The sequence below is a fragment of the Artibeus jamaicensis genome, unplaced genomic scaffold (genome assembly GCF_021234435.1).
Source record: "Artibeus jamaicensis isolate MK-2021 breed Jamaican fruit bat unplaced genomic scaffold, CSHL_Jam_final contig_3176, whole genome shotgun sequence".
Taxonomy (NCBI): Eukaryota; Metazoa; Chordata; class Mammalia; order Chiroptera; family Phyllostomidae; genus Artibeus; species Artibeus jamaicensis.
Genome location: NW_026521740.1, coordinates 3256936 through 3280769, shown reverse-complemented (window position 1 = coordinate 3280769; position 23834 = coordinate 3256936). Strand labels below are relative to the sequence as shown.

Sequence of the window (23834 nt, the reverse complement as noted above, 5' to 3'; positions counted from 1 at the left end):
TGGCACAACCATTATGAAAAACAGTATAGATGTTCCTTTAAAACTTAAAAATAGAATTTTTAGTACATGATCTGGAAATCCCATTGCTGGGTACATATCCAAAAGAACTGAGAGCAGGGTGTTGAAGAGATATTTGCACATTTATGTTCATTACAACATTATTCACAATGGCCAAGAGAGGGAATCAATCCAATGTCCATCAACAGATGAATGGATAAACAAAATGTGGTAAAAGAGAAAAAAAGAAGAAAAGAAATGCCATGGAACAAATAAATTAATGGCTATAAAGTATTAACAAAATCATGTTTTACTAGAACACTAAAATAAATTTACTAAAAATTTACTAAAACTTTATTGCAATAGCTGCTGTGTTTAAAATCAATACAAAGTAGGCTATGAAAACTACTGTATGCAAATGAATGAAACTATGTAGTTAATAACAGCTGTGAGTAAATGACATCAACACAAGTTAGCCGCTAAATCACAGTGTAGTTTTCCGAGGACTGTTAATGATAATAAAGAAAAAAGTGCTGATCATGGTTGTGAAATTCACTGATTTCCATAAAAAGAAAAGTCTTTCATCAGGCACAATGAAGACAAATCATTTATTCCTTCTAGGAGCAGCTGGAGAAAAGTCTGATTGACTGCTGTACACTGACGTCTGGTGACCTCTATGGCTGGTTAAACAGCACACTTTCCAAACATCACATCTATTTCCCAAAGAGCTCTGACCTCAGTGTTAATGCCAAAGTATACTGAATTTCACATTATATAAAAAACACAGCTACGTTAGTTTTCAGACAGTTTGGAACCAACACCCAATGGGTGACAAAAATCCTGGTGTATGTGCTATGTATATTGAGATATGCCCACAAAAAAGAGCCTGTTGATGACTTTTAAAAAATATATTACGATGACAAATAAATCTTTTATTATGAAGACTCTAAGAATATTTTTTAGTTAGGCATTTTGGTAATAAATCATTACTATATACATATACATTTGACTTATTCAGTGTATTTTTAAAAGTAGACTAATCTACACTAGGCATTTCTGAAAAAAGAATCACTTCTCCAGTTGCTGAGGGGTACTGAAAGCTTCGTAGACATTGGCCGCAAAGTCTTTCACTTGCTCCATCATCAGCAGATCCTGGGAAGAGGACAGCAAAACGTTACGGCCTGCAACATGTACACACAATCCGAATCCATGTCTGCCATCAAGAAACAAATTTAGCTCTAAATTCTGTGGTGTTAAAGCCAAAAAGAAAACCATTCAGTGAGGCCCCTCACTGCATTTTACTGAGGGGGCTTGGAAATGAGGCGCGTGGCAAGTGATTCTTTACTTGTAATACAGTTTCCAAATGACTCGGAAAAATTTGTGTGCATTCAAAGTTTAATATAACCAGTCTTAACGCATTCTAAAGTACTTTCCTAAGAAAGAGTATAGAGTACTAGGTAGTACAGTGAAAAATCTAAAATACCTACTGTCTGCACAGCTTCTAGTGAGCCAATTATTGGTGTCCTATTAACAGGTACATTTATTATTAAAATGCATCACTGCTCCACAAAACTTTTTTGATTTTTCTCTAAACTTGAGGACTTGTATCACTGATCTGCCTCAATGCTCACTATTCTCACTAGCACAGCTTAGCATGAAACATGGACACTGAGAACACAGCTGACCCCCGAGGGTGCGTGGACCGACACTCAGTCGGTCAGGTGTGGGGCGGCCTCCTAACTTTGCCGGGGGCATTATTGCTCTCACGGGGCATCACCACACTCAGCATGTGGTTTCAAGTTTTCAGTTTCTTTAAACAAGTATTGCAGGAGAGAAATGTAATTTTATGTTAGACAAACAGGACCGTAACCAAAACCATAATATTTCTAGTACCCCAAAGCTTTCTTCTTACCTGAACAAAATGACTGGGTGTTTCACTGCAAACCGAGTGGATCTGTCCATTCACGATGGGGATTATCTTCGCTAAAGGCAGGCCGACACTGGAGAGGCTGAAACACCGTCACAGCAGTAAATTCTCTCTGGGATTTACCATGTAGGTGTTTACCATTTTCATTATGCACGGTAAGTACTACTGAAAAGTACTGCAGAAATGTGCTAATAGAAAGTGAAAATCAAGTATAGCTCTACCACCTAAAAATAACAACTACAATTGACATCATGGTTAATTTTTCCAGTAATTTTTATACATATCTATTTTTTGGTTTACTTTTAACACACAACTATAACTTCCGAAGTATTCTTATTTATATAAGCATGTTTTCATCTTATTAAAAGTTCTTCCCAAATTTTTGTCTGTTTTTAGTGAGTATGTGTGACAATTTATATCATTAGCTATGTCCAGAAGTATTAAAATTGGCCGAAGTATTGAATTATGGGGCCAATTATGGCTTGCAGTACTCAAATAAAATTAGAGAACACATTAAAATTTAAAACATTTTTACAGATAATTTATTACAGAATTGTACAACTGAAACCTATATAATTTTATTAACCAATGTTACCCCAATAAATTCAATAAAAAATAAAGCAAGACACAAAAACCCATTTTCAACTTTGTATTCTAAAAAGTTAAAAAAAACCTGAACAATTGGAACTTGGGTAATGGAAAGGTAGTTTCACAACTTAAGTATTTATCTAAATTGGGAAAGTTTTTGAAAAAAGTGAATTTTAATATGAGTCCAGAAAGAGTTCTACTAATGAAGCAGTCCCGGTTCAATAGAGTCCAATTGGTTGAGAAAGGGACATGCAAATGCATCCTCTGAGACTTTTCCGTTACCTGGAAGCGGACACGAGTGCATCAGAAGCACTCTATGGTCCGCGCAGCCTCTCACCTGTTCGCGGAGTCTCCGAGCTGGGGGTCCTGTTCGGTGGGTCGGAAGAACTCCGCCATGTTGTCCAGCAGCCGGCTAAACCCTCGGCTTAAACAGGTGTTCAAAACCATGCTGAAGTCTGGACTGCGCAGAGTAAGAGGATAAGTTACTTTTTGGATTCCTAATGGAAAAGGAAATAAATTCGGTAACTGTGGCTCCCTTTCACAGCTACCATTTCTAGTCACAATCTAGGTTTTAGAGCCTAAAACACTATAAAAGTACATCAAGGAGTCCATCTTTAAAAAGTAGAATAAAAGGAGAGCTTATTAGTGCAGCACAATGAAAATATTCATCCATCCATTTCTTTAGATTTTTTTACATTAGTCAGCATTTTGTACAATGTATTTTTAAAATATCAATAATAGTATTACTTCTCTTGAAGATATTTTTGAAGAGAAATCCTCTTATAGTCACAGATTACTGGCTTGCTTTACATATTCCATCATGAAATATCAATAATTTAGAAAATTTTATTATCCTGTACAGGTGAGGAACTGGATGTTTGAGGGATAAAGAAACGTATCTGATGTTAGTTACATACGTAACGAGTAAATGGGGGACCTGGAGTTGAACCCAAGTCTTTTTTATCTTAAAGTTCAAGATGTGCCTGTTTTAGGTCTTATCAGTACTTCACAGAAACTCTGCGATACAAAGAGTGATGTGCGCCTGCTACGAAAGTCAGAAAAGGCTGAGCTGAGCAAGTCAGTCCTGTCTCTGATGTGCAGGAATCTCCATCCGTACCAACTCGTGGGTGTGCAGGGTCAGAGCGGTAGACTTGGAAATCAGGAGCAGACAGACAGCAGTTAGAGCAATGGGAGTAATGACGGTGCAGGGAGCAATTAAGGATGAAATAAGAACAGCCACCTGGGTGACTCTGGTGTGGAACAGAAAGACAGACACAGAGGAGCCTACGAAAGTACGACCTGAGAACTGAGAGAGAAATTAAGAGGCTGGACTGCCATGGAAGCCACACAAGAAAAGAAGTTCAAGAAAGGCTGGGTCAACAGCGTCAACTATCAGAGAAAGGTCAAGTAAGATGAACGGTACAGGTTGACTGGATTTGGCAAAAGATCACTGACGATCTTTTCTAGAGCTTCGTAGAGTGATTTGGTGGAAGTCTGCATAAGGAAAAAGGAGAGATTGCTACTGAAGAAAGTTAAGGGACTAGAACTTGATGAATTCAGACAGTAGATTCAGTAGCTGAGTTAACCTAAAAATTTGCTGGTTTTTCTCAATTGTGAAAAAATATAAGCAGAAGATACAATTTTCTCAGAAAACAGAACTAGAGAAATGGCCTGAAACTATCCTTCATTTAAAAGAAGTTTTGATATTTTAATCACTTAAGACAAAGTGGGCAAGATGGGTATTACTATTCCGATTTTACAGTGATGAAAATACCTGAGAGTTTAAGCGGCTCCAGCAAGGCTGGACTAGAGCTAATACGTAGGAGAGCCGATCCTGAGTCTCAGTCTGGTCTTCCAACGTAATGTCTGGGGCTCTACTGTTAACACCCTGGCTCTCTTGTGGATCATTTAAAATACCAACGCTCGAATAGGGAAGAGGTGACATTTTTATCACTCAGAGTTTTAGGACCATTTTAGTCTAACCTGAAAGGGTTAGGGGGCAGAGGTCTCACACTGAGTGTGTGTGTGAGAGTGTGTGAGTGAGAGTGTGTGAGTGTGAGTATGTGAGTGTGTGTGTACAAGAAGACTGGCTGCAGCAGGCTAGCCCTGGCTTGCAAGAGCACCTCTTCACAGCTCCCCAAGTCAGCTGTGAGTGGCTTCAAGATGGCGATCAGAGCTGCTGTGGTTACCCTTTCAGTATTTCTTTCTTACAGAGCTGGTTTGTAAACACTGACTTCTTACTAGTACACACAGGGTATACCAGAATCATCCTTGGAAGACTTTTTCAAAATATAAATACTATCTTCCAGTCCCTCAATAGGTATATGGCATCTCTAGGCTAGGGAAGTAAGTGGACCAGGCAAGGGCACCTTGAAAAAAAATCTCTGCTTCCCCCCCTACCCTAATAAAAGAACCACCAGTTTAGTTAGCAAATCCTAACCTAAAGGCAGCCTAGAGGCAGATTTATTTATTTTGAAATAAATTCAAAATATAATTTTAACAAAAGATTATGTTGAATATGCTGTTCAAGAAAGACTGAACAATGGTCTGAGTACAATCGAAAGAGAAACACACATTTCCCGTTACATGTAGCATACATACCTTTCCAACATGTCCCTAGTTTCGTTGAGTAGTTTAATAGTGGTGACGTCCCTAGGAGAAAGCCCACAGGCCTGCAAAACAAAGTGCCATATTCAGGTCCCCACTGCCAGCACAGTGCTACGACGAAACTAGTCATATTAATAAACTAAAGAGTTGAAGAAGTCCAGAAGTCTATGGTTTATCAACAAGTAAAAAATGTTAAACTAAAAAAAAGAACTGTAAAGGTTCCTGTGTTGTTAAAAGATGAGACAAAGTGAAATTATACTTTGTAAGACCTTTGTTTATCGGGGCCATCTTGGAACACATTTCTAGAACACATTTACAAAGAAAAAGGAGTCTTTTAGGTTGCAGAGGCCTGCTATCATTTCTTCTTTTATCGCTAGGGCACTTTACTGGAATACCTTTTTCACTGGTCTGCACTACTCTGGGGCTCTGTGCACCCCTTGAATCTGAAGTTTCAAGTTTTACCTCAGTTCAGGTATGATTCAGTTCATCATTCCTCTCTTCATCTGTTCCTTTGAACAGTTTTCTTTTTCAGTTCCACTGCTGAATTTAAAATTTGGAAACCATTTTATCATTCCAGAATGCTTTTTTAATACTCTTATTGCATCTCCTTGAGATTCTAATTTCTAAGTAAGTCTTCTCCTGTTTCTTGTACTAATTCTGCCCTGTCCTGCTCCTCTACTTTAGTCTCCACCCTGCAGGGGCACCTTAAATGGGCCGTGGGTTTGTTGGCTTACTCATGAATGCAGGGTGTCGCAGCACCAACAGGCCTATTGGGGTTGTTAGGGGAGAAGAAAACTTGGAGGCAATGAAAAAAATCTATCATTCTTTGTTCTAATGTGGGGGTACAACATCGGGGCCTTTCTGGTCTAAGGGTTTTCCAGTTGTCAAGTGAGAGAGACTCTTTTCTCAACTGCAAAGCATGGGTGCAATCCACTTACATGTGAAACAACCCATCATTATTTTAAAATGAGGTTATTAACACCTGCAGTTTTTGGCATTTTTATTATTCTTAATCAATTAATAACTTAAATCCCAGCTCCTCGGGACACACAAGCATGCAGCAACGCCATGGCGGGTAACTGCTAGGTCAGGCCTCTGTTCCTCAACTGGGGGGCAACTTCCTTCAGTCCGTTTCGGTGCTGCCAGCATGGATTAACTTTAGTAAGAGCAAATGTGCAAGTGGTACAGGCCTGATGAAAATGTACCTTTCTTTGTCTATAGATTCAAGTTCAGGCTCTTTATCTTGGCATGCAAAGCTCTTCGTGATCTTGCCCCCTCTATCAGCTCTGTCTTCTGCTACTTGACCTTATATTCTCACCATACGCACTGAATTGTCTCCTGAGTTCCCCATGTGTGATGAACATGTCCTCTTCATTTTATATCCTGACCACACATCACAGTACCTGTCACATAACTCTCAATAAAAATTTGCTGAATACCTAAAATTGTAAATGTTTCTAACTAGAAATATAAAATTTGCTTTCTAAATAAATAAGGTTTTATTTAAATTATTGAAATATCTATTTTTCAATCACATACCTTGTGAGAGACTCAGAAATCTAAACTTTAAAAGACAGTGAAAAAATTAAATATGTTGAGTCACTGGTTTGGTTAAATGGTTATGATTAAGTACCTGAGCTGCTAATGGAGTTTCTTCATCCGGCATCATGTAATGGCATAATAAAGATTTGGATCCATCTTTATCAATCCAGCAAGAAGAGTTATGCTGCTCAGTGAGATTTCTGATTTCTTTTAGTTTTTGCTCCAAGTCCAAAAGGGACAAAGAATGTTTAAGAGAAACACTGGCAACAGAGAAAAGGAAACCGGGCGTTAACTGAAATGACATGATACCTCCTATATCCACTCTTTCCCTAACGTGTTAGTATCTGAGATCCTGTTTCATGTAGTTGAGCCTGAAATTGCTGACTGTGAGTAGATAATCTACTCACTAGAGTAGATAAGCAATCAGCCATCAGTGAAGGGGCATTATTACAGAGCCAAGAAAAATCTTGTTGCGTACTTCACAAGAAAATTCCCACTGTAATTATAGATATTACCAGTATAAGTCAGAGATAAAAGCCTCCTCACAGGCAGGTTTTAAAGTAGGTTTTTAATCTCATGACCCAGATATTTCTGGTTGGTTTGGAAATCAATGAAACACTAAGACTTCCCCCTTAGTATCAAAAGGTCGACACTGATGAAGAAAATGGAATTCTCTTACAATGCAATATCCAGGGCTGTGTCTCTAAGTTACAAAGAGTTCCAGAGACCACCATTTGTGAAGTTCCTAGTGTTTGTCAAGCTACTAGCTTCGCTAGAAGAACTCTGCTTTTTCTTTTATTCATTTGAATCAGGAAGTCAGAAAAGCCAAAACAAAATGTCTTACTTTCCTAAAATCTCCTGCACAGCCTGTTTAATGACAGTGATCAGTTCTGTCAGGCCTATTGAAAGAAAAACACGAAAACCTTGTTTATTTTCCAAATGTCTCAACAATACCAGTAAATGAATTACAATTAGTTTATAGGTCGTAAATAAAATCTTACCGTCTCCAAGGAGGTGTTGAATACTTGATAAATATTGCTGTTGGACATCTGGGGGGGCGAGGACTGTCTGTACAAAACAGAGTCGGGTTAAATCACCCAGCATTATTAGTAAATTAATATTTTCAGTGTAACTGAGCTGAGATTTTCAGGACCTGGACTAACAAGCAAAATAATATTCTTTAACATAACGAACAGACTAGTCTCAAAAAGTAAAAATAATAATGCTAAAAGTTTACAATCACAAGAATTACAAAGATATTTAATTTATAGAGATTATCAGAAGAAGTGATTATCGGTTAAAGTCTGAACCTCCGGAAAGAAGGGCAGCGTCTGCTCCAGTCCGTGACACTTACGGTGCCGTTTCTGCCGACTGCTGCGTTGTCCAGGTAGATATACCCACCAATAATGTTCAGCTGGACCCGCAAAAGGACGACCAGCATGCAGGTACTATACACAGCCACAATGCTCCTGGTGAAACCTTCGGAGAGAAAAGAGAATCACTTGGTACTGTCATTGAAACGAACAAATGTGTAAAATCACACATCATCCCTACAGTTATTTTTTCATAGAATGACTTTAAAAAACACATTTGTAACTGTTTCAAGTATAAAAATATACCCATTCAAAATATTTCAAAGTCTATTTCTTTACATCTTTTAAATGTAGATTAGGTATGATCTCTTAATTAAAACAGTAACTAATATATTGAGTGAAGGAATATATATTATAAGCTTTAAAAAATTAAATAAGGCCCTGGCTGGTGTGGCTCATTTGGTTGAAGTATTGTCCTACAAAATGAAAGGTCTTGGGTTCAGTTGCTGATTGGGGCACAGGCCTAGGCTGCAGGTTTGGCCCGAGGTCCAGGCATGTGTAAAGCAACCAAACAATGTTTCTCTCCCTCCCTTCCTTTAAAATTTATTATTATTATTTTTAATTCTTGTTTATTCTATTACAGCCATCACAATTTTTCTCCCTTTGCCCTCCTCTGCCCAGCCCACTGCGGGCTCCCAGTCAATCCCCACACTGCTGTCCATGTTCATGGGTCATTCATACATGTCCTTTAACTAGTTCTGTAGTAGACCGCTCTGCCTGATTTTAGGAATTGTATCTCTACCCCTTGTGGCTAAGGGCGAGAGACGACCTTTGGAATGCCAGCCACAGGAGACAAAGCCTGTCTCTGGTAGCAAATGCTGCCTCAGTTCCTCTCCCTGCCCCCAGAGCTTGGTCAGAAGTCAATGATGCTAAAGACCCCTTACAGCGGGGGACAAGCCAGACTCCATCACCTGGGAGGCCTTCATGGAAGGACTCAGGGGGCTGCAACAGAGAGCAATGGACTCTCGCCCCCCCAGCTTTGTCAAAGCCTGAGTCCCCATGTCCTCTAGGAGAAGAGCGTCCTGGCTCTAATCCCCTTAAGCCTGAATACCTGATGGGGAGGGGTGCAGCTCCTTGCCTGGCCAGAGCGTGCCCTGGGGAAAAAAATCTGGCATCAAAGACTTGCTGATAAACCCGTGAAATCTACTCTGCTAAGAGTGCTTTTATTCATATGATAAGGGTTCAAGAGGAAATGAGTATGTCTCCCAAAGTTTCTGCAACTCTCTTCCTGACAGACACTGACTCATAGTAAGCCCTCAAACCTCATTGAAATGTTATCTACTCTTTGATCCTTGCCGCCCTGTATTCCTGTATATTACAACCCAATAAAAGGCTATGGAGAAAGGTGCTCGGGGGCCTTTTTCTCCTTGGAGAAACTGGCCACAGCCCATGCCTCCATCCCCAAATAGATCTCATTGCTTCTCGGCCATATTTATTCACTCACGCGTGTCCGTGGCACCAAGGGGACCTCGAGAAAGTGGTCGCCCCCACATAGTCCCTTCCCTTTCTTTCCACCATCCCCCCCACCCCCTTCCCCTCTGGCAGCTGTCAGTCTTTCATGTCTCGCGTTCTGTTTTGTTTGTTAGTCTATTTTGTTCATTAGATTCCTCTTATAAGTGAGATCATATGGTTTTTGTCCTTCACCAACTGGCTTATTTCACTTAGCGTAATAGTCTCTAGTTTCATCCTTGCTGTTGCAAAAGGTAGGAGCTCCTTCTTTCTTTCTGCTGTATAGTACTCCATTGTGTAAATGTACCATAGTTTTTTAATCCATTCATCTACTGATGGGCACATAGGTTGTTTCCAGCACTTGGCTGTTGCAAACAGCACCGCTATAAACACTGGGGCGCATAAGTTCTCTTGAATTGGTATTTTGGGATTCTTAGGATGTATTCCCTGCAATGTAATCACTGGGTGAAAAGGCAGTTCCATTTTTAGTTTTCTGAGGAAATTCCGGACTGTTTTCCTCTCTGGCTGCACCAGTCTGCATTCCCGCCAGTGGTGCACTAGGATTCTCTTTTCTCCACATCCTCACCAGCACTTGTTTGTTGATTTAGCAATGATGGCCATTCTGACAGATGTGAGGTGATATCTCATTGTAGTTTTAATTTGCATCTCTCCGATGGCTAGTGATGTTGAACATCTTTTATTGTCTATGAGCCACCTGTATGTCCCCCTTGGGGAAGTGTCTATTCAGGTCTTTTGCCCATTTTTTAATTGGATTGCTTGTCTTCTTGGTGTTAAGTCATGTGAGTTCTTTATATATTTTGGAGATTATACCCTTGTCCAATGTATCACTGGCAAATAAGTTTTCGATGATGGTTTCTTTAGCTGTGCAGAAGCTTTTTAATTTGGTGTAGTCCCATTTGGATTTTTCCCCCTTCATTTCCCTTTCCCTAGGAGATATATCAGCAAAAATATTGCTATGTGGAATATCTGAAATTTTACTGCCTATGTTTTCTGCTAGGACTTTTGTGGTATTACAATCTTAAGTTTATCCAGTGTGAGTTTGTCTGATGCATGGTGTAAGCTGATGGTCTAGTTTCACTTTTCTGCATGTAGCAGTCCATTTCTCCCAACGCCATTTGTCAGAGACTGTTTTTACTCCATTTTATGCTCCTGCCCCATTTGTCAAATATTAACTGATTGTAGAGACCTGGGTTTATTTCTGGGCTCTCTATTTTGTTCCATTGACCTAAATGTCTGTTCTTATGTCAGTACCAGACTGTTCTGATTACAGTGGCCTTGTAGTATAGTTTGATATCAGGTATTGTGATCCCTCCAACTTTGTTCTTCTTTCTCAAGGCTGCTGAGGCTATTTGGATTCTTTTTTGGTTTCCATGTTTAAAAACACATATTTTTAAAATATGTGTTCTACATCTATGAAATATTCCATTGGTATTTTAATAGAAATTGCTCTAAAAGTCAGTAAGTATGTCCTCGGGCAAGGCTTAAAAATAAATAAATACAAAAATAAATAAACAAAACCTAAGAAAGGAGTGGAAAGCACTCAGAGTGGTAGCCTCAGAACTCTGATTTGTCCAGGGAGCTGGTTCAGAGTAAAAGAGGACGGAGCGTGAAGGCCCCAGCCTTCAAAGGCAGGTGAAGGAGGATGAGCCCTTTCAAGGCCTGATGAAAGGTACAGTCATAGAGAAGCCTGGAGATGAGGTTTTACAGTAACACAGGGTAGTGTCTGCAACGAGGACGAGAGCAGAGGTGTTGACTGTTACCATGAGGTCTAGCAGGAGGAAAATGTCCAGTGGATGTAGCAACATAAAAGTTACTGCTAATGTTGCAAGATCCGCTTGGGTGGAGAGGGGAGAGGAGGCCAGGCTGTAGTGTGTCAAAGGGTGAGTGGGAGTGAGGAGAAGGGAATGAAGAAACCTTCGTTATTACGTAAGTGTGTGAGAATCTATAAAGCTGCAGGGTATTTATACCCTGAATAAATACAGGGTACCACACAAAGGTTTAATTTATTCTCAAACAGGAAGGTTTCACCATGATTCAGTGGGCAAAGACTAGTTGCATGGATGGGAAAATGTAGGAATAACTATCAGTATGAAGCTCTGAGACATGGTGTATGCATATTAATATATATCTACACGCATGCCCCAGGGCAGCTCTTTGCTTCAAACTTTTATTACTGATGAAAGTCTGTACACAATATCAAAGCCAAGTTTGTATCTGAATTGGAGGAAAAACTTCTTTACAGTGTAATACCACAGACATCAGTACCCAGTGCAGGCAACGAAGGACAGGAGTCCATGTTATCCCAACAATAACAACAACCCCCAACGTCATTGACACTCACTAAGCACCTCCTATGACCAGACAGTGATCTGCTCGTTTAATGAGAATCATTTAACCCTGACAGCTCTACGGGGAACGAGCCACCCACAGGACAGAGTATGCGGACGCCCCTGTAGAGATACCGCCAGGATGGGTGGTCACAGAGTGTGGGCACTTACTTATTATCTTCAGATCCTCCCATATTTCCAGCTTGTTTGAAGGCCTAAAGAAAAAAATATGAAAATAATAATTAGATAATTTAACAAAAACTTTGAACTTTATAGCTATATATTTAATTACAGTTTATAACAGGGTAACTGTAGAAAGCAAAGCCCACAAGATATAGTAAAAAGAAAATCCTATGAGTTCAGTAACCAATGACAATAACTATTTTCCCTAGTACGTTGGTATATATCTTCAAGTCTTTTACCTTTCTGAGAATATGCCTATACATGTTATAAAATCATATAGGAAAGACAGAAAAAATGTTTATTTCTCTCCTTTATCATTTCACACATAATGAAGTAGTAGGTCTTCTAATCATTCATAGCTAAATAATGAAGTTTTTTTGTTTGAAGTATCATTACAAACACATGGATTTAAATATATATTAATATTTGATATGTTTTAACTCATTGCAGTCATTCTTATTGATGTTCAAATCGTCCATCTTTGACCAAAGTGGGGACTATTCAGGTTTGTTCCTGAATCCTTCTGACATGAGCTCACTTGTCTCTGCTCATTGACTGATAACTTTCCTGCTTATTGACATGAAAAGTTGTTGTGTTTAACTTGTTCATTTCTTGCTACAGACTTGAAATCAGCCATTTCTCCAAGAGTCTTACTTCCTGGTAGCGGGAAATCGTACTCTGAGATGGCAACCTTCCATTAAAGATTAAAGATCCCATTGCCACTGGGTAGCAATTTGAAGCATTTTCAGTGTTTACCATATTTTTTGGATTATAAGATGCCCCCGCACCCCGATTTGGGAGGAATAATGGTTGTTAATGCTGCCATTGAGTTCTGTATACATTTACATTGGTGAAATATTATTTTATTTATGTTATTAAATATTTTACCACATTTTTTGCTTCAAAATTTTTTTTTCTATTTTCTTCCTCTAAAACCTGGGTGTGTCTTATGGTCTGGAAAATATGGTATGTATCCATATGAACATATATTCAAAGAGATAAAATGTATCATAAATGTATTCTAATTTGACTTTTAAAAATTTTTATTTAATTGTTTTAGAAAGAGAGAGGAAGGGAGAGAAGGAGAGAGAGAGAGACACTGATTTGTTGTTCCAGTTATTTATTGGGACAACACTCTAACCGACTGAGCTACCTAGCCACGGCCACTTCTGATTCTGTAATGTAACTAAAATATCTGATAAGGAATTAATCTAATCCTTTCAAAGTGTTTGACCTTTCTTGTGATAGAAGATATTTAAGATTTTTTGTCACTGCCATGGTTGGGTAGCTCAGTTAGTTAGAGCATCATCCTGATATGTCAAGGTTGTAGGTTCTATCCCAGTCAGGGCACATACAAGAAGCAACCAATGAATGCATAAGTAAGTGGAACAACAAATAACAAATTAATATTTTCTCTCTCCTCCTTCCTCTCGCTCTAAATTCAATAATTTTTTTAAGATTTTACTTTATTTATTTTTAGAGAGAGGGAAAGGGAGAGAGAAGAGGGAAACATCCACGTGTGGTTGCCTCTTGTGCGCCCCCTACTGGGGACCTGGCCCACAACCCAGGCATGTGCCCTGACTGGGAATTGATTCGGTGACCCTTTGGTTTGTAGGCCAGTACTCAATCCACTGAGCCACACAAGCCAAGGCTAAAATCAATGAATTAAAGAAAAATACTTTATCACACACTGAAACATTGTCATTATCAATGTTCAATTCTTATCAATAAGAATGCTAAGTCCCAGAAACAGTGGTGAATATTTATTTGCTATTATAAAACTGACAAAATAAGACTACCAAATCTTTTATTTATTTCTGACTAGTTATTACCATAATTAGTTTAAAGAGAAAATTAACTTGTTTGACAGGCTTACATGAGATCTTAGCTGACTGAAAACAAGTAGAAAAGCACTTGTTAGACTGGAGGCCTTAGTTAGTCACACTTCGTAAGGGCTCAAGGCCTGCTTTATGCAGGTATCTTTCAAGTGGATATTCTTTCACTCCAATCTGCAAATAGCGATTTCCGATCAAAAGGAAAACTAACACTGAGATATAAAGAGGAAACAGTGAATGACAGCAGTTGCTCATCTTGAACTCTTAGAACTTAAGAAAGTCTGCTGCCTGCCCGTGGGGTGAGAGGAGGAAGGACATCCTTTCTTCACAGCTGGCCAGGACCAGCCTTCAGAATTAACCGGTCTTCTCCGGCTTGGCACATTTTCACCTCACACTGGGCTTTTCCTTTCTTTTTTTAACCACAGATCAAACGTAATGTGCCTTGAATTATCATTTATTTCATTCATCCTCCCCTGATGGCAACATCTGAAAGGGAAAGAGACCTTGCCTTGTCTGAACTGTCGCAGGGAGCAGAGTCACCGAGGGGAGAATGCCGCTCTGCTTACTGTGTCTGTTTTCACGCTGCCTGTAGAAAGGGGCCGCTTACATTTTTACTTCTACTGTCTCCCCAATAAGACCACAACTTAAGACAATTAAAATGTATTTTTATTCTCTACATATGTACACAGACGTGATAATTAGCATTTATTTGAGAGTAATCTGCTTATATTTCTTCTTCATATAATTATATAAACGAACTTATAAATGAAACCTTACATCTGCATGTAATAGTGAAGTCATGTCAACCTGTAAGAGTGATGAAATTTAGTAGCAAAATCCCTTATCACTGGCATTACACTTTAATCAGATAAAAATCTCAAGTACACAGATCCACTGTTACTTTGGAGATACTCTCTGAATATAGAAAATGTTTCAAGAACTTTTCCAGCTTTCTACTGAAGCAGTAAATTCCTATGTGCACAATGAATGACAATATCTGCCCCACAAGGAGACTGAAAATTCGAGGGGAGCCAGTGTGAAAACGGATTCACGCGAGAAGGAAATGGGAGCGTGCGTGTACGGCGTCTCGCACTGGGCCCGGAAACGGCACTTCCTTCCCTGGGTGCTGGGGGCGGGTTACAAGGAAAGGAAACATTTCAGTAAGGCCACAGTGATGAAAATTTATTAACAGAAACCATTTCCCTTCACCTTGGTCATTACAATGAGAAGCCGTTTCCTTCTGGGACCCTTTTCAAACCTACACGGCAGCACGCTAACTCACAATACCCCAGGGCACGCTGTGCGCCGTACACAAGGGCCCGTGTGGGAAAGTGCTTCTTGCCCAGGGAGCTGTCACGGGAAGGCCTGTTATCACTACTGTGTGCTCACTTTCCATCTGTACTTCTTTTTGTTAGTTCACACGCCTTATTTATCTACAGTGTATGTTCACGTGCTTTACCTGTGACATTGCGAACTCTTTAGGAAGCCCAATGTTCAACGTAGCTTAGCTTCGCAATATCTGGTTCACAGACACATTTCCTAAGCACTCAATAATTACATTTCTGAATAACGTCAAAGTGATATAAGGTCTGTTTATATAAAAACCAGAATGCTATAAATATTTGTTCACCTGAATATTTTGTGCATCAAGGTACAGCATAAACAAATGGACAAAATAAAAGATGAACTCGACGACACAGCTGGGAAATATTTTTTCTAAATAAGCCTATACACTATAAGCTCATCAGAAAGAGTAAGGAAACACAGATGTCTGAGACGCGTTCCAGTTGACTGTGTAAACTGTGAGTGCAGAGTATACGTGAAAAGACGCGGCCTCTTGCGTTTACCTGTGTTTCAGCAGAGCCGTGAGGCTCTCGGAATTGAGCTGCTGCATTAAGGCCTCCTTCAGCGTCGGCAGCATGGACAGCACTGCGACAGAGACAGAGAGGAAATGGGTCATGGGGGTGCGGTTCCCTGGACTGGCGGCGCAGGTGACCGGACCAGCAACCAGCTAGGGCTGGCAGGGCGGGGCAGGGCGCGGCAGGAGTTTTCAAATTAGCGGTAGTAACGGGTTATATACGGGTCAGTCAGTTATCTGCTATGCGAAGTGAACAAAACTTTATACGTGCTTTGACCACGGTAACATAAACAAGCACACACAGGACAAGCGCGAGAACTGTTCCCAGGCACTAACAGCGCTGGTCTCTGGGCTACAGAGCACGGGTCATTCTCCTTTTTTCCCCTCTTTTCTGAACTCTCCAAATTCTCTTTCCCATAAATGTTTACTTCTGATACAACAAGATGATTACAAAGAACACTTTTATCTTTAGCTATACTTTTGGCCTCACGTATTACTTCTAACTTTAGGAAAACATGTATTTACTGAATGCTGCAGGTGACAAGCGTTTACCATAACCTAGGGGGAAGCACATCAGGCTGGGCAGGAGGAGCTGCTGAGGTGTGGTTCTGGTTCTGGTTCCGCCCATGGCTACTGCCTGAGACTCCCACAAGTCACACGAAGACAAAACATGAGATGGTACCTCGTAGAAAAAACACTTCATGTAATTTATGGTTGTTTTATTTATGGCTCTATGCAGGGTATAAGAAATGTTGGGGAAAAAACATACACATGTAAATTTAAAATGAGTTTATAACACTAAGTAATGACAAAATGAAAAAATGTCAAGACATCACAAATGCCACGTTCTAAAAGGAAAAATTTTAGTGTATAATTTTTACTTCTTTACTAGGCAAGACATTAATTACAAAATCCACATTATTTTTTCTATAGAAAGTTCAGCTTTTAACCAACTCTAGACATTTATTTCAGTGCTATATGTACTCTGTAGCTTCAGTGTGTTTCCTCAAGCTGTATGATTAATCACCTAAGCCCAGCAGGTGTGTCCAACCTTTTGGTGTCTCTGGGCCACCCTGGAAGAAGAAGAGTTGCCTTGGGCCACACATTCAATACACAAACACTGATGCAAACTGGGGAGAAAAAAAAGGTTCTAAGTAATTGATGATCTCGTGTTAGGCCGCATTCATAGCCATCCGGGGCTGTGAGTCGGACACCCCTGGAGGTATGCAGACTATTAACTAAGTCTATTTGGTATTAACACTTGGCCAAACATGATGTTACTTTACCAAGAAAAGGCAAGGTCAGAGTCCTAGAGTCAGCAAACGGAGTCAGTAGGGAACTGATTTAACAATCACATGGTGTGAGAACATGATGTGAGAAGAGTCTCTGCAATAATTCCTGAGAGGTATTATACTTTCCACTCCAGCCTACTGCACCAAAGACAAGTCTACTCTTCAGTTCCAGTCACTTGTATGAACACTGAATAACATGTTTCTGTATCTAGTTGAATATAGTATTCATGTCTTCTTTTAGCCATCTGGTCTCCAAGACAAACAGTCCAGTTCAACCACAAATTACAGGACAGCCCCTCACCCCCACGAATCTGTGCGCGGTCTCCCTGAGCCTCAGTACACTTCCTCTGTAGACTAAGGACAGCACTGGGTCTACCTCACGGGACTGGTGTAAGGAGGGAGACTCACGATGCATTTAGAACAGCGCTTCTTGCCTGCGGAAATGCTGAGCGTTAGCGCTTATTGTTATCCTTACTTAGCGTTTCTAACACATTCCAGTTGGAATCTCCTTACACGTGAGAGGCAGAAATGGGCCTGTACCACGACTAGTGCAAAGCATGCTGGACCACAGACTTTATTGCTGAAGCCTCAGATCAAACTGGTGTTTCTAGAAGCCACAGAATGCTATTTGTTCCTAACAAGCTTGTGCTCAGCTAGAACTCCCAGTCCTTACTCATACATTCTGCTTCCAAGTGGGCTTGGGTAATTCTGTATCCGCACAACTGACTTTTAGTACAGACGATCACGTATCCTAATCTAGCACTCACATAAGACACAACTAGTTTGCGTCCTAAACCTTCATTTATGGTGTCAGCCATGCGTCCATGCACGGTGTCATGTGAGTCTGATAAGCATTCCTTCTAAATCTTTAGTGAAATCATGAAGAAGATAAAACCTAAGGTCAGGGACAGAAGCATTTTATTAGATGCTATTTTTCAAGTTGGGGATAATTTCTTGGGCAGAAAACTAGCTGTATTTACCTAAAAGTACTAAATACTTTTAGAATACCCACTACACCTTATTTAAAATGACGGAAATTTAATCATATGATTTGTAACCCCATTATCAATGCATACCAGAAAGCCCATTGGGAAAGTCTCTCCGTGAACCCACGTTTGAGCTCCTAGTGACCACCACAGTTACCTGTGACTGCCCGTAGTCAGCTATTCATTCATCAAGGGCTGCGATGGTCATGGACACGCACTGCCAGCACGTCTGCTGCTGGGAGGAGCAGTCAGCGGCCACCCCCAGCTGCCACCTCTCTGGGTCCACTGCCGTGTGTGCAATGCTCCCAGCCAACGTGTGTTCAGGGGGGAGGGGGAAGCGGGCCCAGTGCTGCGGGCTCCTCTGCCAGGGAATGCACTGGCCTGCCTAACTGTCCCAGAGCTGTGCTGAGGATGGAGACGCTTCTCTCCGTACCTTTTCCTTCTCCCTGTCCCCACACTGTCGTCTAAAGGACTGCCCTCCCTGCCTCCGCCCCGTCCTTCACACTTCCCCCAGTTAACCTCTCCCACATCTACTCTCATCTTAGCATCTGCTGCCCCGAGGACCCAAACTGACACAGGGGTCCATGTGAAACGGAGATGTATTTTGAGACTCCAGGACCTGCCTTTTTAAATTTTCTGAAAACGTGAGTAAAAAGCAAAACTGGACTTGTTCTTAGTCTCTAAAAATTCATTAAAATGTCCTTGGTAGCACCACTACATTGAATGCTGCATTTCAACTTAAAGGATTATGCCGTAAAATGTTATTTACTGAATATTACATGCCAAGAACTTCATCTGTATTATCTTATCACATTCTCACAAAACGTGTATGAAGTGGGTTTTATGGTGACCGTTCTGTGCAGGCGAGAACTGAGACTTAGATGTCCCCAGAGACACCAGAGAGGATGAGGCTGAAGCGGGGCCCAAACAGACCCGCCTCTCCCTGGAGTGTGCCCTTCCCACTGTGCCTTCACCAGTATTTATGACTAATACTGGCTTTACAGAATGAAGTGTTATTATTTTAAATATAAAAATCGGACACCAGCTATAACTCTGGATGTGTCTCTGAACCTCCTTAATTCCAGCCTCTTTATCTGTTAAATGAAACTAACATCCTTTCACCTGTGGAAAAAAATTCTACTTTTAAAATTAAACAGAGTATGTACCTGTATAAATTCATTCTAAACTGTTTTTGAAAAAAATGTTAAAGTTTTAATAATAATAATAACAATAAAACCCAAACCAAAATAGGTTGGAGAACTAATTCTTTAAGGAGTTATGCCAATTATAATATAGCTTTTTTCTTTGAACAATTTTTTAATGGCACTCTCCTAGTAGCTCTCTGGCTGTGGAGGTTAAATGACTACCATTAGTTAACACTGCTTCAATATATACCATTGTGCTGGACTTCCAGGTCTGTAGCTACTGACTGTAAATTTAACAAACGTATGACTCTGTCCTATGACCTACAGGCCCACGGGACAGGGCCCCCTGCACCCTACTTCCTCTCACCCCTGTGCTGCTCATCGGCTGCAGCCACACAGCCTTTGTGCTGTTCCTTAAATGTGCCCAGCTTGTCCTCGCCTCGGGCATGTTGAGGGTGTGCGTGGTCCCTTCTGCTGGACCATTTGGTCCCGCCTCACGGAGGCCCGACTTGCTGACTGCTAACCTTAAACAGCACCCCCCCCCTGCTCCCACAGCTTTATTCTCCTCCCAGCAGCCATCACTGCCCGAAGTTATTTATTTGTTGTTTATCATGTTTTTGTCACTAGCACATAAACACTGAAGGTCAGGGACTTGTTTTTATTGTTCCCCCATTTCCCCAGTGCTGGGCACTCCAAGTTATTTGCTGAGTGAATAAGTAAAATGAATGAATAAGCATTTATATTGTATATTGATTTATATTAATTTTTTTAATCCTCACTGGAGGATATGTTTTTGTTGATTTTAGAGAGGAAGGGAGACAGAGAGAGAAACATCCACGTGAGAGAAACAATGATGGGAGGCCTCCCACGTGTGCCCCTACCGGGACTTGAACCCACAACTCAGGTATGTGTCCTGACTGGAAATCAAACCCTGCAACCTTCTGGTGTGCGGGATGCTGCTCCAACCAACTGAGGCAGCGCGATTTATATTGATTTTTAAAATTTACATGAAGAGATGTATTTCAGTTAAATCAGGTAGTAAATACTTGCTAGATTTTATCATTTTTTCCTTTGCCTTTTCTTCTAACGTTTGTCCTGGAGGTATGCAAATTAATACAAATCATCGAGTAACTTTATACTCACATAAATATTTCTCTTTGGCTTACCTGTCATATTGCAAGTCCTCTGGTTACTTTCAAAATGATATTGTCTCCGTGCTTGAGCAATATATTCTGCAGCTTCTTTTTCTTGTATTTCTCTGATTTTCTTCTGTCCATACTTCCCCAGGATATATACTCCTAAAAGTGTATATTTAAAACAAGCTAGTATATTAATCCAATAATTAGTGTATTAGAAATTCTAAACCATACTTTTAACCTGCTTTATCTAAATATAAGGCTTATATTAGCAAAAAGCTAAAAATTATAACTTTAAAAACCCAAATAGAAGAATTATGTGAGAATTGTGACCTAAAGAGAAGGAAAAGGAGACTGTCGTGTCAACAGCCAATGCAGACAGGCACTTGAGGACTAGGTCTGACAAACACAGGGATTCAGTGTACAAAGTCCAGCAAGGCCTTTAACTGTAAACAGGAGATATTCTACACCGCCAGCAATAGAGAACTGCTCACATAAATTAAGGTCTTTCCACACATAGAATCCGATGTAGCTGTTAAAACCTACATGACTAAATAGTGGCACAAGGAAATATCCATGTTATATTATTATATGATGAAATAAGACCCCAGAAGTCTTGTGATACACAGAAAAACTGGTGGATTTTCATTTCTAACATATAATAAATAATTATCATTGTTGAACAGTGAGATAGGAGGTGATTTTTTTCTTGTTATTTTCCTACCACTGGATGGCTAAACCTCTTTGAGCACGCATGTTGATATCTAGCTTTCAAACCTGTTAATATATGTCCTCTATTAAGTCCTTTCTTGAGTTTTTATAACTTTACATGCTATCTGCCAGTGTGATGTGTATGGCATTTTTTAGCTCTTATTGGTTTGTATTTTAATTATTTGTGTATTTGTTGCTATGTTGTGAATATTGTGTGTCCTGAATTCATATACTGGAATCCTAATGCCTGACATGATGGCATTAGGAGGTGGGGTCTCTGGGAGGCACTTAGGTTGTGAGGGAGGAGCCCTCATGAATGGGATTAGTGTTCTTCTGAGATGGATTTCACAGAGCCCCTTCTGCCATGAGGATATAACAAGTGTGCAACTTGGAAGCAGGTCCTCACTTAACCATGCTGGCACCCCGATCCTGGACTTCCAGTCTCCAGAACTGTGAGAAATAAATTTACGTTGTTTATAAGCTGCTCGGTCTGTGGTATTTTGTTATAGCAGCCTGAATGGACTAAGACACTACTTTTCATTCCCACAAAGTCCACATAAAGGCAAAGTGGTATAGTGTGGCAAGAGAATGTGCTTTGGGATCAAACACACCTGGGTCTGAATTCTAGCGTTCTCTTACTAACTCTGAGACCCTGGGCAAGTTTCTTAATATCTTAGGGCTCTAGCTCCCACATTCTTAAATGGGGTAACAATAACTATTCTTGCTGTCATCCCCACTGATTATAAGAGCTTAGCATGGTGACCACTGGGCACCCAATAAATGATTACTATTACTGTTAAAAATCTCTCTAAATCTTCTGTTTCCAATCACATTACTGTCAATCCTACAGGCACTTCATAAATATTTCTTAAATAGATTAACCGAAATGTCACATGTTACAGGACCTTTCCCTTGAAACAGAAAAAAAAATATGAGGCTCAAACAAATACCGTAAGGTCATCTTCTTTGTTCTTTTAGATTAACTTCTGTTTTTAAATTATAGAATGATAGGATTATTTTCTTTTTCTGTCTCTCTGAACCCTTTTTTCTTTCTCATTCTCCTTAATCTGTAATTATAAAACTCTCAATAGCTTCTCTGAAAAAATGTGTAATTGTCTCGTAAGTATGATCTTTTGCTTCTCCCATGATCATTCCCAATCCACCGTTAGATTTTTCCTATAAGTTGGAAGGTGTATGATAGTCTTTCTGAGATTGCTAAAGGGAGATTCTTTCCTTTCCGTTAGTGGTGGCAAAAATATTTTATTTATACTTCTTCCATCATACATATACCTTTAGCATCTACAAATATTGATAAGGTGGACTTACTGGTCTTAGCATCATCTAAATACACATCAGATGAAAATATCAGAGAGCATTTTAACTGTAAAGAATTTCTCAAAATTATTCAATGAAAATTTACAAATGCTCATTGTCAAATTATGATAGACCTCAGAGACTAGACTCTCTCCTTGCCTCATCAACAAGATGCCTGTTCTAAACTTTCAAGAATTGACAGATCTGAATTATTGTTAATTTCAAATTGTTTAGGGGATAATAGAATATAATCCAATAGTAGTAAGAGAAAAGCAACCAAATTCTTTGGGAAACTTCTGTTCTTGTTTTTTGAGTTCTTCTGTAACCAAAGCATGTAGTTAGTAATAATATTTCTCAAAAAACTCCAATTCTACAAATTTCTTAATATTCCTGCATTTTTCTCCTGTATCTCACAAGGCTTTTTATTCTCTCCTGTACACCCTTGCTACTTACGACACAACTGCGGTATAAGGAAAAAAACCTCTCAAGGTTGTTACTGTATTGCTCTCTGTTTCTAAATCTCTTCCAGCCTGGGCAACTCAGTAATGTCAGCTAGATGGGCATTGATCCCAGCCTCCAGGAAGACTGCACTTAGGGAAAACACCATCTCACAGCATAATTTGTGGCATAGTTCACCTTCTACAACACCAGAAATGCAGCTAAAATATTGATTTGTGGGTTTTCCTTTGATGTAGTATATATCTTCCAGTCCTTCTGTACCACTGCGCTGCTTTCAAACATTCAAATTAACTTTAAGCAACACTCAACATGCAGACTTTAGGTAACTCCTGGAATATAAGGGAATTTCTGCAAAGGGTGAAAAAGCCAAGCAAAATACAAGGAGTGCCAAACAGAAACAAAGAATCTCTGGAAAACACTGGAAGAGCAGTTTAAAAACAGTGTGTCCGTAAGAGAATGGTGCCTTAAAACAGAAACTTAATTGTGATGGGTTCTCCCAAAGTCTGGAAGAATAAATGACAGGTGACAAACAGGTCGTGGCAAGGGGCACGCATTTCACAATCAGGGAGATGTATAGAACCTTGGAGGTTTGGGTCCCTACCCCATTGTTGAACATATGTGGTACTATGGTCGCCCGGCCTCTCTATTTGAGATGACTGCCACCTCTTTTCCACCCTTTTCTCCCAATGTCCCGCTCCAAGAACGCTGTCACCCACCTCCGAGGACCGTGCCCAAGAAGATACACTTCTTTTTGTGACGTTTGAGAAAATTCCACAAAGATCTCAGCATCTTCAGTCCCTGGGGCTGCGGGCTGCCTAGGGGTGGGGGCTTGGTGCACCAGGAAACCCTTTCTTTGTCACCTGGCCTGGACGACTCGGCAGGACCGCCGAGGTCCCACTCGGTGCTATCCAGAAATCACAAACGCGACTTCCCACTGAGAGTGTCACCGGAGAGGGAAGGGGGCGTGGACTACACCAGGGCAGCTGCGCTTTCTGTTACCGCCGCCCCACCGCCAACACCCACAGGTTCGCAACACCCAGGTCCGTCCAGAATTCGCTCCCGTGTGCTTCGCTGTTCGACTCCC

The 23834-nt window shown here is 40.3% G+C and overlaps 1 protein-coding gene across 1 annotated transcript; it reads right to left on the bottom strand.

Moving 5' to 3' along the window:
• Nucleotides 1-324: 324 nt before the first annotated feature.
• PEX3 (peroxisomal biogenesis factor 3) lies at nucleotides 325-23805 on the bottom strand. Its single transcript, XM_037144944.2, has 12 exons — nucleotides 23467-23805; nucleotides 20297-20428; nucleotides 15697-15778; nucleotides 12003-12046; nucleotides 8016-8140; nucleotides 7663-7729; nucleotides 7506-7560; nucleotides 6753-6921; nucleotides 5114-5184; nucleotides 2850-2972; nucleotides 1910-2006; nucleotides 325-1149 (listed from the first exon to the last, which is right to left on the bottom strand). Exons 1-12 carry the CDS (start codon nucleotides 23537-23539, stop codon nucleotides 1066-1068), a joined length of 1122 nt encoding a protein of 373 aa, XP_037000839.1. The 5' UTR covers nucleotides 23540-23805; the 3' UTR covers nucleotides 325-1065.
• Between the last annotated feature and the right edge of the window lie 29 nt (nucleotides 23806-23834).